This window comes from Phocoena phocoena, chromosome X (assembly GCF_963924675.1).
Source record: "Phocoena phocoena chromosome X, mPhoPho1.1, whole genome shotgun sequence".
In the NCBI taxonomy this organism is placed as follows: Eukaryota; Metazoa; Chordata; class Mammalia; order Artiodactyla; family Phocoenidae; genus Phocoena; species Phocoena phocoena.
This window is the reverse complement of record NC_089240.1, coordinates 20,685,690-20,702,849: the sequence shown is the minus strand read 5'-3', so window position 1 is coordinate 20,702,849 and position 17,160 is coordinate 20,685,690. Positions and strand designations below refer to the sequence as shown.

Here is a 17,160-nt window from a genome sequence, read left to right as displayed (position 1 = left end):
AGATATTAAGAACTTTTTTTTTTTTAAAGGGAAAACATTGCAGGAGGGGAGGGGAAATAGAAATTTATTTTCATGTGGACAGGACTATAAATGGGATTATTTTCTTGGGAGAAAACTTTATAAATGGAAACCTCTTAATACAGCAAAAGACTGAATTTAAATTCAGTCTTGTCTCTTTGAAAATGCCATGCCACGGTCTTCATTATTTGTTATATTTCTAAAGTGCTTTTCTTCCCAGGAAGCTCATTACAAACTGTCTCCTGACCTGATTCAGTTCAGCTCCTTCACAGGGGAACCACCCTTCAAAATGTACCAGAAACAGATCAGAGAGCTTGCAAATCAAGACCCATAGCTGTTTTGCCTGGATACTGCATTTTATGAAGTGTGACACCACTGTTTATCATTAAGGGTTCAAATGATTTCATCCCCTTAGGCAGAATATTCAGTTATGAGCTTGAGTCAAACTGTAGTTGACAAGTTGGAGATTCCTTAGAAAGTGGGCTTCTAATGGAAATGCTGACAATCCATTAACAGCAGGAGGGCTAGTGGCTGCCACTAAAAATATACTTAAAGATTACAGTAATAAAAACACATATTTTAAAATGCCTGCTAGGGGCTTCCCTGGTGGTACAGTGGTTGAGAATCCGCCTGCCTATGCCAGGGACACGAGTTCGAGCCCTGGTCCGGGAAGATCCCACATGCCGAGGAGCAACTAAGCCCATGCGCCACAACTACTGAGCCTGCTTTCTAGAGCCCGCGAGCCACAACTACTGACCCATGTGCCACAACTACTGAAGCCCACACGCCTAGAGCCCGTGCTCCACAACATGAGAAGCCACCACAATGAGAAGCCCGCGCACCGCAACGAAGAGCAGCCCCTGCTCGCCGCAACTAGAGAAAGCCCGCGCGCAGCAACGAAGACCAACGCAGCCAAAAATAAATTTAAAAAAATTTAAAAACAGAAATGCCTGTTAGAAGTTCAAGGATATTTTTTTCATGTTGCCGTTAATAATAGGCCACCCTATCCTTTTGGCATTTGATTTTGTCTCATAAATGGGCTTAATCTAAATTAATGCTGTTGTACTACAGCATTTGGTTCTGTTTGATTTTGAGGGGTTTGGATGTCTTCTGGCAGAATTATCAATGCCTTTAATGGAAGATGAATAATCGGTGTATTCGTAGAATTATGGAGTTTTAAATCTGGAAAGGATCTCAGTGATCAGCAAGTCATCTCTCTTGTATCTGCTAGAGGAGATTTGAGCTCCTGAAAAGTAACAGGCTACAACTTAAAAAGGGAAAATGACTGCGGGGGAATTGATGTTGCGCCTGAGGCCTTAATATTTTCTTACCTGTGACATTATTGCAATGCCCTTTGGCCTAATCTCCTTGCCTCAATTATCTTTCTTTCTTCCTACCGTATCTTTTTTTTGATGGTAAAAATAGGGTGTTCATTGTAGAACTATTAGAAAGTAAAGAAAATAATAAAAGAAACTAAGAATCACCTCTAGCCTCATCACCCAGAGTAGTCACTGCTAATATTTGGCAGGTATTGCCCCCATCTTTTTTCCATCTACATGTATATATTTCCTTGCTACATGTATATATTTTTCTATTCTAAAATCATTTTTACTTTGCAATAGCTCATGAACATTTTCTCACATTACTGAATATTCTTTAAGGACTTGATTTTCATCAGCTGCTTAGTGTATAATCTCAGAGTTGTGCAAGATCTCTCTAACCTGTTTAGGGAGTTTGACGTTTTGTCTGTTGACACTGCAATGAATGTCCATGTACACAAATTTACATCTCTGACCGTCTCCTCAGGAAAAAAAGTTTTTGTGCCTATTTGCCCAATTACCCCTCCGAACGGCACTACTATTTTACCCTTCCACCAGCAGTAACAGGAGTGTAGTCTTTTTCCTGAGCCCTCACCAACACTGGCCATTACCAATTAAAAAAAAATCTTGGCGGAGTGACATCAAGATGGCAACATAGGTCATTCCTGACTTTGTTCTCCCTCACAAGAGAACTATTCACAGAGAAGACACCACTGAGAGAATCCTAGAACACTTGGGTGAGGCTGAAGCACGCCCTGCACCACAGAGACCAAGACAGGTGGCATTAGAAGGGTAAGAGGAGCCGCTATGTGCTCACCGTACTGCCCCTCCCCTAGGCCGGCATGGCACCGTGGAGAAATCTCCCCCGAGCCTCTGGTTCCTCCAGTGGCGAAAGAGGCCCAGATGGACATCCAGCTCTCCCAGCACTGTGGGTTCTTTCTTGCGAGACCATCTCTGGTCTTACCCCATGGTGACTGCAGAGGAATCTGAAGGACTTGACCACTGAGAATCTCATCATGCCACAACCAGCACTCTGATCTTGGCGGACCAAGTTCCTATGTGCAGTGCCCAAGTAGTAGCCCCAGCCAGCCACTTTGTCCATCTGCAGAGTCGAGTCATTGGCACCATCTGACCTGGGAACTCAGTGGAGTCCGAGTCTGTCTGATTTGGGTCCTCAAACAAAGATTTTTGGCCTTGGAGCCCGGTCTGTCCCCATGCATGCAGGGGAGCTGAGTTTTAACCCCCACTGACTGCTGAGTGAAGCTCCCAGCCCCACCCAACTAGAAAGCCTTGCCAGAACACCTGGGAAGCTGCATAGCCCAGCAATACTTGAGCACAGAGTCTGGCAGGCAGAGCTCACAGACGGCAGAGCAAAGCCAGTGGCTGTGTTCAGCTACGGAACTTAGGGTGCAGGTCAGCTTGAATCAAGACCACCAACAAAGAGCCTTTCTGGCCTTGGAATTAGTTCTCCCACCGTGCCCAGGAAGGGAACCTAATTCACAGCCCCACTCGTTGCTGAATACGCCTTGCGGCCCAGCCCACCCGACCACAGAATCTAACTAGAGCACACGGGAAGCTGCCTAGCTCATCCAACAACCCTGTGTACAGTGGCACTTGAACAGAGAGCAAAACTGGTTTCCCTGTCTGGCCAGGGAATTCAGTACACACTCTTGCCTGACTCAGGTCCCCAGACAACAAGCCGTACAGGCCCTGGAGCCTATTCTGCTGACCTACCAGGGAAGAGAGGGTGATTCATGGCCTCACCTACCGGTGAGTATAGTACCCAGTCATGACCATCTAGTTATCCTGACCAGAAAACCCAGGAAGCTGTGGAGCCCAAGCTACAGCCTCACTTGTGCAGGGAACCAAATCAGCAGTCCTATCCAACTGTTCTCAGGCAGCAGCAAGCCCTCCCTGCCCCGTCACCTCAGAACTTGGGCAGTGGCCTCACCCCAAAATAAACCCTGATAGCAAACCATTCCTGCCCAAGGATGTTACCAGCAAACACATCCAGAAACCCAAAGTGAGCTGACTGTCTCTCTCTGCCGAAGTACACATGTAAAGTCTGGAAGAGAAGACCACTTACTCAAATGTGCATATACCAATGTAAGAAATCAAGGATCATGAAAAATATGGTTAATATGACAGCAAAGGAAACTAATAAAGCTCCACCTACTGACCCTAAATAAACGGACATCTCTGAACTTTCAGACAAAGAATTCAGAATAATCCTCCTAAAGAAGTTTAGTGAACTACAAGCACACAGAGACCACACAATTAGGAAAACCATACATGAACAAAATGAGAAACTCAAAGAAATAGGAACCATCAAAAAAAAAAAAAAAAAAAAACCCCAAACAGAAACCCTAGAGCTGAAAAGTACGATGACTGAAGAACTCAACAATGAGCTTCAAAAGCAGACTCTACCAGGCACAAGAAACCTAGAAGTCAAGAAACTATCCAGTCAGGAGGAAAAAGAAAAGAACAATGAAGAAGAGTGAATAAAATCTATGGGAATTACAGGACACAATCAAAAGAAACAGTATGTGCATTATGGGAATTCCAGAAGGAGAAGATAAAGAGACAAAGTGTATTATTTAAATCAATAATGGCTGAAAACTTCCCATAACTTGGGAGAGAAAGGGACATCCAGATCCATAAGGCACAAAGGACACCAAATAGGTTAAAACCTGAGTAGGGCTACACTGAGATTATAATTAAATTGTCAAAAGTCAAAGACAAAGAATTTTGAAAGCAGCAAGAGAAAAGAGAAATTACAAACACTGGAACCCTCATAAGACTTCTGGTAGATTTCTCAACAGAAACGTCTGATGTCAGGAGAGAATGGAACGGTATATTCAAATTTTTGAAAAAAACCATCAACCAAGAATTCTATGCCTGGCAAAGCTATCCTTCAGAAATGAAGGAGAGATAAAGGTATTCCTGAAGAAACAAAACCTGAGGGAGTTTATCACCACTAGATCTGCCTTACAAGAAAGGCTAAAGGGAGTTCTTTGAGTAAAAGGACACTAAATAACATCATAAAACATAAGAAGGTAGCATAAAACTCACTGGTAATGGTAATTATATAGTCAAAGTTAGATTCTATAATGTAACAGTGGTACATAATTCACATAACTGTACGTTAAAGGTTAGAAAACAGGACTTCCCTGCTGGTGCAGTGGTTGAGAATCCGCCTGCCAATGCAGGGGACACGGGTTTGATCCCTGGTCTGGGAAGATCCCACATGCCTGTGCACCAAACTATAGAGCCTGTACTCTAGAGACTGTGAGCCACAACTACTGAGGCCGTGTGTCACAGCTACTGAGGCCCGCATGCCTAGAGCCCCTGCTCTGCAACGAGAAGCCACTGCAATGAGAAGCCTGCACACCACAACAAAGAGTAGACCCCAGTCGCCACAACTAGAGAAAGCCTGCACACAGCAATGAAGACCCAATGAAGCCATAAATAAATAAATAAATAATACTTTAAAAAGTTAGAAAACATAGTAAAAATAACCATGACTACAATAATTTGATATTGGTTACACAATATTTAATAATATATCAACTGTCCAGCAACAATAACCTAAAATGTGAGGGAGAGGACAAGCAAAAGTAAAGTTTAGGAAGTCTATTGAACTTAAGTCATTATCAGTTTAAAATAGTGTGTTATTATTTTAACATAGTCTATGTAAGCCTCATGGTAATGATAAGGCAAAAACCTGTAGTATTTACACAAAAGAACATGATAAAGTTGTCAAAGCATACTGATACCAAAAGACATCAAAACACACACAAAAAACACAGCAAAATATGAAACAAGGAACAGAGGAACTACAAAACAGCCAGAAAACAATTAACACAATGGCAATAATAAGTCCTTCCCTATCAATAATTACTTTTAACATAAATGGACTAGATTCTGCAATCAAAAGATACAGAATGGCTAAATGGTTAAAAAAAAAAACAAGATCCGACAATATGTTGCCCACGAGAGGTTCACTTTAACCTTAAAGACACACACAGACTGAAAATAAAGGAGTGGAGCTCAATATTAAAAAAACAAACAACCCAATCCAAAAATGGGCAGAAGACCTAAATAGACATTTCTCCAAAGAAGACATACGGATGGCCAAGAAGCACATGAAAAGCTGCTCAACATCACTAATTATTAGAGAACCGCAAATCAAAACTACAATGAGATATCACCTCACACCAGTTAGAATGGGCATCATCAGAAAATCTACAAGCAATAAATGCTAGAGAGGGTGTGGAGAAAAGGGAACCCTCTTGCACTGTTGATGGGAATGTAAATTGATCTAGCCAATATGGACAACAGTATGGACGTTCCTTAAAAAACTGAAAATAGAATTACATATGACCCAGCAATCCCACTACTGGGCATATACCCAGAGAAAACCATAATTCAAAACGACACATGCACCCCAATGTTCATTGCAGCACTATTTACAATAGCCATGTCATGGAAGCAGTCTAAGTGCCCATCGACAGACGTAATGGATAAAGAAGATGTGGTACGTATATACCATGGAATATTACTCAGCTATAAAAAGGAAAGAAATTGGGTCATTTGTAGAGACGTGGATGGATCTGGAGACGGTCATACAGAGTGAAGTCAGTCAGAAAGAGAAAAACAAATATCGTATATTAACGCATATATGTGGAACCTAGAAAAATGGTACAGATGAACCGGTCTGCAGGGCAGAAATAGAGACACAGATGTAGAGAACAAATGTAGGGACACCAAGGGGGGAAAGTGGCAGGGGTGGTGGTGGTGGTGGGATGAACTGGGAGATTGGGATTGACATGTATACACTAATATGTATAAAATAGATAACTAATAAGAACCTGCTGTATAAAAAAATTAAATTAAATTTAAAAATTTAAAAATAAATAAAATTTTAAAAAACAAACAGAAAAAAAAGAAAGGGGTGGAAAAAGATAATCCAAGCAAATGGTATGTTTTAAGAAGTCAGGGGTAGGTGTACTTACATGAGACAAAATAGACTTTATAGTAAAAATAGTACAAAGAGACAAAGAATGTCAACATATAATGATAAAGGGGTCAATCCATCAAGAAGATATAATAATTGTAGATATTTATGCATCCAACGTTGGAGCACCCAAATATATAAAGCAGACCTAAATTGAGAAACAGCAATACAATAATAGTTGGCTACTTTAATACCCCACTCTCAACAATGGATAGATCATCCACACAGGGAATCAATAAAGAAACAGTGGATATGAACAACGCAATAGATCAACTGAACCTAAGAGACATATACAGGATATTCTATCCAATAACAGCCGAACATACACTCCTAAGTGCTTATGGAACATTTTTTAGAATAGACCATATGTTAGGCCACAAAACAAGTCTAAGCAAATTTAAGAATATTGAAATCATACCAAGTATCTTCTCTGACCACAATGGTATGAAACTAGAAATCAGTAACAGGAAGAAAACTAGAAAATTCACAAATACATGGAAATTAAATAATATTCTCCTGACCCATCGAAGAAGAAATGAAAGGGGAAATAATTTATCTTGAGACAAATGAAAAATGGAAATACTACATACCAAAACTTATGGCATGCACCAAAAGCAATTCAAAGAGGGAAGTTCATAGCAATAAATGCCTACATTAAGAAATAAGAAAAGTCTCAAATAACGTAACTCTATACCTTAAGGAACCAGAAAGAGCAGAACAAACTGAGCCCAAAGTTAGCAGAAGGAAGGAAATAAAGATTAGAGCAGAAACAAATGAGATAGAGAATAGGAAGACAATAGAAAAGGTTAACAACACTTTAACAAAACTAAGAGTTAGTCCTTGGAAAAGATAAACAAGGTTGTCAGACCTTTAGCTAGACTCACCAAGAAACAAAGAGAGAGGACTCAAATCAACAAAATTATAAATGAAAAGGGAGACATTACCACTGATACCACAGAAATACAAAGGATTATAAGAGGCTACTATGAACAATTTATACACCAACAAACTGGACAAAATAGAATAAATGGACACATTTTTAGAAACATACAACCTAACAAGACTGAATCAGGAAGAAAGAGAAAATCTGGACAGACCAATTAGTATTAAGGAGATTGAATCATTAATCAAAAATCTCCCAATGAAGAAAAGCCCAGGACCAGATGGCTTCACTGGTGAATTTTAGCAAGCATTTGAAGAAGAATTAATGCCAATCCTTCTCAAACTCTTCCGAAAATACTGAGGAGGTGGGAAACTCCCAAACTCGTTTTACAAGGTCAGCATTACCCTCATACCAAAGCCAGAAAAGGACACTCTCAGAAAAGAAAACCATAGGCCAATATCCCTTAGGAATATAGATACAAAAATTCTCAGTAAAATACTAGCAAACTGAATTCAGCAGCACATTAAAAAGATCTTTCGCCATGACCAAGTGGGATTTATCCCCGAGATGCAAGGATAGTTCAGACACAAATCCATCAATGTGATGCATCAATTAATAGAATGAAAGGAAAAAAATCGTATGATCATCCTTATAGATGCTGAAAAAGCATTTGACAAAATTTAACAACTATTTATGACAGTTGTTAAAAACTACAAACTAGGTATAGAAGGAATATACCACAACATAATAAAGGCCATATATGACAGTCCCACAGCTAACATCATACTCAATTGTGAAAGGTTAAAAACTTGTCCTCTAAAATCAGGAACAAGGCAAGGCTGCCCACTCTCACCACTCCTGTTCAACATAGTACTCAAAGTCCTAGCCAGAGCAGTCAGGCAAGAAAAAGATATAAAAGGCATTAGGATTGGAAAGGAAGAAGTAAAATAGTCTCTATTTGCATATGACATGATTTTATACGTAGAAAATTCTAAAGACTCCATCAGTAAACTGCTAGATCTAATCAATTCAGTAAAGTTGCAGGATACAAAATTAACATACAAAATCAGTAGCATTTCTGTACACTGATAATGAATTATATGGAAAAGAGACTTAAATTATCCCATTTACAGTAGCATCAAAAAGAACAGAATACTGGAGCTTCCCTGGTGGTGCAGTGGTTGAGAGTCTGCCTGCCGATGCAGGGGACACGGGTTCGTGCCCCGGTCTGGGAAGATCCCACGTGCCGCAGAGCGGCTGGGCCCGTGAGCCATGGCCGCTGAGCCTGCGTGTCCGGAGCCTGTGCTCCACAGTGGGAGAGGCCACAACAGTGAGAGGCCCGTGTGCCACACACACACAATAAAGTATACTTAATTTAACCAAGGAGGTGAAAGATCTCTGCACTGAAAGCTACAAGACACTGAAGAAAGAAATCCAAGAAGACACTAATAACTGGAAAGATATCCCATGCTCATGGATTGAGAGGATTGTTAAAATGTCCATACTATCCCAAGTCATCTATAGATTCAATGCAATTCCCATCAAGATTCTAATGGCATTTTTTTTCAGAAATAGAAAAAAAGTCCTAAAATTTATATGGAAGCACAAAAGACCCTGTGTGGACAGCCAAAACAATCTTGAGAAAGAAGAACAAAGTGGGAGGCATCACACTTCTTGCTTTCAAACTATACTATAAAGCTGTAGTAATCAAAACAGCATGACAGGGCTTCCCTGGTGGTGCAGTGTTCGAGAGTCCGCCCGCTGATGCAGGGGACACGGGTTCTTGCCCCGGTCTGGGAAGATCCCACATGCCGCGAAGCGGCTGGGCCCATGAGCCATGGCCGCTGAGCCTGCGCGTCCAGAGCCTGTGCTCCGCAATGGGAGAGGCCACAACAGTGAGAGGCCCGATACTGCAAAAAACAAAAACAAAAAAAACACAAAAAACAGCATGACAGTGGCATAATAACAGACACATAGACCAACAAAACAGAATTGAGATCCCAGGAGTAAACCCATGCAAGGGAGCCAAAAATACTCACTAGAGAAAAGACAGTATCTTCAATAAATGGTGCTAGAAAATTGGACATTTACATGTAAAAGAATTAAAGTAGACCCCTATCTTACACCACCCACGAAAATTGACTTGAAATAGATTAAGGATTTCAATGTGAGATCACAATCCATAAAATTCCCAGTAGAAAACATCAGAGCAAAACTCCTTGACATGGGTCTTGGCAATGATTTTTTGGATATGACACCTAAGGCACAAGCAACAAAATAAATGAGACTACATCAAACTGAAAAATTTTGCATGGCAAAAGAAACCACCTACAAAATTAAAAGGCAGCCTACGGAAAGGGAAAAAATATTTACAAACCATGTATCTGTTAAGGAATTAACATCCAAAATATATAAAGATCTCATAGAGTTGAGTAGCAAAAAAGCCAAGTAATCCAATTTAAAAATGGGCAAAGGACCTGAAAAGACATTTTTCCAAAGAAGATATACCAATGGTTAACAAGTACATGAAAAGATGTTCAACATCACTAAATCAATAGGGAAATGCAGATCGAAACCACAATGAGATATTATCTCACACCTGTTAGAGTGTGAGCAATAAAAAGACAAGAGAACAAATGCTGGCAAGTATGTAGAGAAAAGGGAATGCTTGTGCACTGTTGGTGGGACTGTCAACTGGTACAACCAATATGGAAACATTATGAAGGTTCCTCAAAAAATTCAAAATATGATCCAGAATTTCCACTTGTGGGAATACAGTTGACCCTTGAACAGGTTTGAACTGCATGGGTCCACTTATACTTGGATTGTTTTCAGTATTAAATACTAAGGTACTACATGATCTACAGTTGGTTGAATCCACAGACATAGAACTGTGAACGCCGAGGGCCCAACTCCAATGTTTTACACCGATTTTTCGACAGCAGAGGGTCAGCATCCATAACCCCCCCATTGTTCAAGGGTCAACTATTATATCTGAAGGAAATGAAAACACTGTGTTGAAGAGATAACTGCACCCGTGTTCATGGCAGCATTATTGGTAATAGTGAAGACATGGAAACAACCTAAGTGTCTGTCGATGGATGAATGGACAAAGTTGTGGTTTATACACACACACACACACACACACACACAATGGATTATTACTCATCCATATAAAAGGAGGAAATCCCACCATTTGTGATAACACGGATGGACCTTGAGGGCATTTTGCCAAGTGAAATAAGTCAGAAAAAGACAAATGCTGTATGATTTCACTGACAGATTGTGTTTACCAGAGGTAGGGAGTATGGGGAGGGGAAATTGCATGAAGGGGATCAAAAGGTACAAATTTCCAGTTATAAGTAAGTACTAGGCATGTAATGTACAACATGATCACCATAGTTAACATTGCTGTATGGTATATATACAGGTTTTGAGAGTACATCCTAAGAGTGTTCATCACAAGGAAAAAATATTTATATCCATATGAGATGATGGATGTTAACTAACCTTATTGTAGTAATTATTTCACGATTTAAGTGAAATCATTATGCTGTACACCTTACACGTATATAGTTTAAGAACCAGAAAGAGAAGTTCAGTTGTTCATACAATTGAATTGTATGTCAATTCTATCTCAAAACTGGAAAAACTTTTAAAAGGTTGGGAAGATGAAAAATATCTTTAGCAATCTGATATATTAAAAGAGCTATCTCACATCACTTTGCGTTAGTTTATTAGTGATGCCAAACATTTTTTAGAGTTCATTTATGTCTTTTGTGAGTTACCTGTATTTGCCAAATGGTCGTTATATTCTTTTTGGTTTCTAAGCTCTGTTTATATACTAAAATGCTTTATTTGTATTTAAATGTTGCAAAAATTCCCCCCTCCCCCCTTTTTTTTTTTTTTTTTTTTTTGCAGTACGCGGGCCTCTCACTGTTGAGGCCTCTCCCGTTGCGGAGCACAGGCTCCGGACGCGCAGGCTCAGCGGCCATGGCTCACGGGCCCAGCCTACTCCGCGGCATGTGGGATCTTCCCGGACCGGGGCACGAACCCGTGTCCCCTGCATCGGCAGGCACACTCTCAACCACTGTGCCACTAGGGAAGCCCTCCCCCTTTTTTTCATTTGCCTTGTACCTTATTTCATAGTGGTTTGTTTTTTTTTTTTTTTAGGTACAGACGTTTTAAATTTTCTATACGGCCAAACATCAATCTTTTTTTTTTAATGGTTTCTTTTTCTGCTTTTCTGCCCATACCCAAAGGTATTTCTACATCACCAATCTTACCATACCCTTCTCTTGATTAAAATCTTCCAGGGGCTCCTCAGGAGAAATCCATCCTCCTCCTGGTGCCCCAGCCTCAACTGCTGTCACCCTATAGGCACTTGGGGTCCAGTCAGGCCAAGCAGTTATGCTTAGCCCTGTCTACCTAGCACCTTCTGTTTGGAAAGCCAGTCCTCATCCAGCCCCACGGGCTCACCACCCATCTCCACCCCATCTTCCCGCATGTCACTGAAGCCCCAGCTTCGATATGACCACCAACTTTATCCTTTTCTTCCCCCCATGCCCCTCCTCACCCGGGTAACTCCACTCCAGCCCCCAGGGTCTCCTTGCTTGTCCTGGGACGTGCACTGCATGCTCCCTTCTCGGAGTTCTGTCTGGAACGTGCTTCCCGCCCCCCGATTGCCATTCATGTGGTCCCCTCCTCACCTCTTTCAGGTCTCTGCTCAGACAGCATCTTCTCAGTGAGGCCTTCCCTGAGCACCCTACTGACCTTTGCAGCCCACCTGTCTCCCCGGCCCACACCCCAATCTGCTAACCTCTCTCGTTGTAGTTTTCTCTCAGACCGTAGTTCCATCTGACACACCTCATATATTGTTTATTGTGTGATTCCTCCCTCATATCCACGAGGATAGGGATTTGTTTTATTTCCTGCTGCACTTCGAAGTACCGAGGACATTGCCATTTGCCTGGCACATCAGATAGCAGTTCGATGTAGAGATGGAGGAAAAGGTGGTAAGAAGGGATGAGTCCCAAGAACCAGCCGGGAGGATAATCTGATGTGGCAGCATCTTCCTGCCCCAGAATCTCACTCAGCCCCTCCCCAGAGATAGTCTGGGGAACACGGGCTGTCATGCGAACCTGCGTTTGTGCGTGCAGGTATTTAGAGCAGCAGCTGTCCTTCCTGCCTTGTTTGTTTCCCTACCACCTCAGAAGGCTCCTTTAACAGACGCCTTCTCTCCCTTCTCTCTCTAGAAGCAGATGTTCCAGGAGAGAAGCAGCCGGATGCTGCAGGCCTTGTCCCCGAAGCAGAGCCCTGTGAGCAGCCCCACCAGGAGCCGGTCCCCTTCACGCTCCCCGTCGCCCACCTTCTCGTGGCTCCCGAACAAAACCTCACCCCCCTCCTCACCCAAAGCCGCCTCAGCCTCCATCAGCAGCATGAGTGAGGGGGATGAAGATGAGAAGTAAAGGCTGCTGGGAGAAAACAAGAGCCACGCCACCCAGGCTGGGGGTAGGGCGGGGGCACGGGGGATGCCTGAGTGGTGTGGGAGCTGCAGCTCAGCCAGGAGACCCTGAGCTCTGCTAAGGGAAGGCCTTGAGACCAGCTCTCCGTCAGTCTCCACTCAGCCTAAGACTTGGACTCTGCATGGAGGTTTCCCGCCGGACAACCTATACAAACCTTCTTAGCATCATCTAGAACCACTCTACTTTAACCTTGCTAAGGAAAGATGAGGAGCACCCCGGGAGACTTGCACTGAGTGGGGTGCCTTCTGCTTTGGTCCTTACACTGGCCCCCACCAAGTACACCACCTGTGGAAGCGGCTGTTCCCTCAATCTACTTCCAGCTCCTAAGGGCCCTGCACGTTGCCTCCTACCACCCAAGCTCTGCCAGAATAAAGTTGTTTCCAGTAGAGGTGGCAAAGTGCTTCTGAAATAGTCAAGCTACAGACAAATGCCAACCTTCTCAGTTTAGCCACGAGACCTGATGTTGCAACACATCAGTTCTTTCCAGTTCCAGGAACGTGGCGTCTAGACCAAGCCTTGCTTTAGGCTACGTATATCAAAGGTCACCTAGTGTGAACCTCAACTTCTTATTCCAAGGACAGTTTCGTCAAGGAGAACGCCACCTAAGGCGTCATGTCTCCTGGTTGTACTCTTTCATCATTGGTTTGACTTGTTTTCCAGAAACTACCTTAATCTGTGGGAAATGCAACGAAACAGATCATATATATACATACATATATATATGTATGTGTGTATGTATATGTATATAAAGGAGCCGCTTTGCTTTGGCTCCAAGTTTAGCACATGGTAGATGTTTCCTGAAGCTTCTCCTTCAAGGATGCTATTATGGAATGGCTTTTCCCATTTCTGACCAGTTAACAGTTTCATAGACCTCAAGTAACGGTTTGATGTACCAAACCACATAGTATACCAATAGGGGGTGCTACCTGCACGTATCTGTTCTATGTATGCTCCCAATACGCCATCCAGGGTGTGTACCGTGTGCAGTATGCATCTATGGTGGCGGCATTTTACATTATCCCCCTCTACTGCTCTCACCCTAATACCCTGCTGAAACCCTTGGTCTTAAGAACTACCTGGTTCCCTTGTGACTTGGGCACTTGGTCAAAAGCTCATCCTGCATTCCCGTAGAAATGTCCCAGCCACGCAATCAGCATGTTGTGTTCACAGCCTCCCGTCATCTTCCTGGGCAGAGGAAGGCTCTGAATAGTTTCGCCGAGCGAGGTGGAAACCTCAGCCGGACCTCAGCATCTGGACGTCCCAGGTAGTCCTGTAATTACCCACCTCCCCGGCCCTAGGTTTCAAATGGGATGAAGACACTAAGTACGCCTGCTGAGTTGTCTGAAGTTACTGTCCCCTAAGCACAGGTAGAAATGAGCAGGTAGAGGCAAGATGTAGAACCGCAGTCTTGGGTAGAAGAGGCGTTGCCCGGCTGTCCCAGTAAAGCCAGAGGCCCGACACAGCAACTTGCGGACAGAGCCCGGCATCTCTTGTGACAGAAACTCTCCCTTTCAGAGACCTTGGGAAACAGCCTTCTGGGTGACAAGTGGGGCAACCAGTGAAGGAAGGTGGCATGTCTTTCCCCCTCGTGTTGGGGTTGAACTACCTCCCTACCCACCTGGAGATAAGTGGTGTTTGTTGGGAAGCAAAACCGTGAGGCTAAGCTGGCTGGGAACCCCCTTGTCTGGGCACTTCCTCCCGAACTGTGTCGAGCACTCACGGGGCAGAGAGCTGGTGGGAGCGTGGCGCGTGCGAAGAAAACTTGTCGCCGTCAAGGCCCACAGCACCGCTCTGCTGAGAGGGGCAAAGGCCCCGTTCTTCCACTGTGCCCGTTTGGTCTCTCTCCCGTCATGTACCCAGGGCACACTGGGCATGTATGCCCACCATCTCCTGAGCGGTGACAGGGTGAGGAGGCCCACTGGGGAAGGCAAGGCAGTCAGAACAAGGGAAGAGAAAAGGAGAAAGAGGTACCCGGAGAAAGGCAAGTAGGTTAAGGAAAATCTGCGCACTCAAACCGTTTCAGCGCCTCCCTTTGTAGGGGAAACTCTCTTGGGAAGGCCTTTTATGGGCTTTTGCCACGGCCCAGAGCAGATGAATCCATTTTTACCTGATTCCTGCTCTGGAAAAAGAGCTTGGAATTGATGTATCGGGCAGATTCTAAGTTTGCAGGCCTCGCACACCACACTGACAGGTGCCGCTCATATAACTCATCAGATTCAGTGCCATCCTAGCGGCCAATTATGGGAAATGACCAATGCCTGGGATATCCCAGGGATGGGCCCGTAACAACCCACAAGTGGATTCTAGGTCTCACCCTCTGTCCCCCTCCTGACCTGTAACAATACCTCCCCACCCTAAGGCTACGAGATTACTGAGAAGGAATGAGGAGATTCTGCAACCCAGCTTTTGATGCTTCCTGGCCACCAGTTTGTCCCTGCCCCTCCTCTCCTGCTTGGGAGGAGATGGGGCGGCTCTTTGTTTGGGCCGGCCACTCAACAGTAATGGCCAAGAGTGCGTTAAGGCTGGAATGAGAGACGTACAAAGTGTGACGCAAGCTTGCAGAGGTAAGCGGGAATGACAAAAAGCAAGGAAAGGTTCTTTTGCCCTAGACAGGGAAGGAAGCTTCAGACTGAGGGCTGGAGAAGAACAGTTTAGGTCATGGAAGGAGGCAGGTTACATGAAGATGGGCAGGAGGGGGGGCGTACTTCCTTTCCGCTCCCTTACAAGTGTCACTCACTCCCTAACAGGTAAAGGAGCCAGGCTTTCTTTCACAGACACCCAAGGTTAGTGGGTACCTGTGCAGGATGTGGGTTCCCGTCCCCCCCACCCCGTCCAGCTTCCCCATTTCAGCCCTTCTCCATTAGCTGCCACATCTTCCTCCTGGGGACCCTGAAATCAAATGTTCACCAGCTAAAAACATGGGGCAACTGTAATGTCACAGTCACATTGAATGGCCCGTCTCTGGCAAGCCAACTCCCGTGGGCCAGGACTTTACAAAGGCAAAGGAAACCAGCCCCAAGAGGAGTGATCCCAAGACCTAAGTCTGCCTTCTGACCTGCTGTGCGGGGAAGAGACACAGCTGCGGGATGGCCAGCTTGCTCCATGCCTTAGGCTGGAGTTACTGAGAGTCCATCCTTGGAGGGCGGGACGGGAAGAGCATGGATTCGTTCTCTCCATCTTCGGGACTTACCACCCAGGCATGCCCCAGGGAGAGATTGTGAGATGGCGACCTACACTCAGCTGAATCAGATGAACCCGAAGGGAGCAGAGATGTCCCTGTTCCTCAGGCATCCGTTCAGCACTAGTCTTGGCCATCAGATTTGTCCTTTTTTAAAAAAACACAATGAGCTCATGAGGCGTTTGCAACTTTTACTTTCTCTCTAGACTTGAGTTTTTTGTTGTGTCCCTGCAATGTGTCCCGGGACAAAGCCATAAGATCATACATACTTAAGACTATGCTGTACACGTGAGACAAGACGACGACTCGTCTGGGTTAAAGCCCGACCTTACGCCCAAGCATCTGCCCTGGTGCTGAATAACGCGAACTTCCGGAATCAGCCCCACCCCTCCCCAACCCGCTCCTACCCCTGCACATGCCCCTCCCCGCTCCAGACCCACCCCTGCTCGCCAACGGGACACGGCATTGCCAACGTGTTTATAAATAAAGGGATGCAGAATTGCACTTTGCTTACTGTGTTTCTTAAAAGTGTGGTGCTGTGCGTTCCTACTTATGAGCTCTGGCGCAATACGGAAGAGTGCAGGTGCGGCCACTATCGTGCCTCCGCCCGGCCGGGCCCCAGCCCTTCAGAATGATGGGTCTGCGTGCCATGCAGCGCGGGGCCAAGCCTGGAGTTGCCAGCTGGCTCACGCCTGACGTGGAAACAACCTAAAGGTCCATCAGCAGAGGAGTGGATGAAGATGTGGTACATATATACAAAGGAGTACTACTCGGCCATAAAAATGTGAAGTAATGCCATTTGCAGCAACATGGATGCAACTAGTGATTATACGAAGTCAGCCAGAAAGACAAATACCATATGATATCACTGATATGTGGAATCTAAACTATGACACAAATGAACCTATCTACTAAACAAACAGACTCATGGACATAGAGAACAGACTTGTGGTTGCCAAGGAGGCGGGGGGGGCGGGGTGAGGGAGGGATGCATTGGGAGTTTGGGGTTAGTACATGGATTCGACAACAAGGTCCTACTGTATAGCATAGGGAACTATAGCCAATCTCCTGGGGTAAACCATAATGGAAAAAATACAAAAAGGAATGTATATATGTGTATAACCGAGTCACGTTGCTGTACAGCAGAAATTAGCACAACATTGTAAATCAACTAGACTTCAATTAAAAAAAAAAAGCCTGCTTGGGAGCACTCACCTGGA

The 17,160-nt window shown here is 44.2% G+C and overlaps 1 protein-coding gene across 1 annotated transcript in view; it reads left to right on the top strand.

Annotated features, from left to right (window-relative positions):
• PCYT1B (phosphate cytidylyltransferase 1B, choline) overlaps positions 1-13,003 on the top strand; it is a 137,941-nt gene extending 124,938 nt beyond the window's left edge. The window contains exon 8 of the mRNA XM_065900893.1: positions 12,493-13,003. Coding sequence (XP_065756965.1) covers positions 12,493-12,705 — 213 coding nt within the window. The 3' untranslated portion in view covers positions 12,706-13,003. The remainder of the gene's footprint in view (positions 1-12,492) is intronic.
• The last annotated feature ends 4,157 nt before the right edge of the window (positions 13,004-17,160 follow it).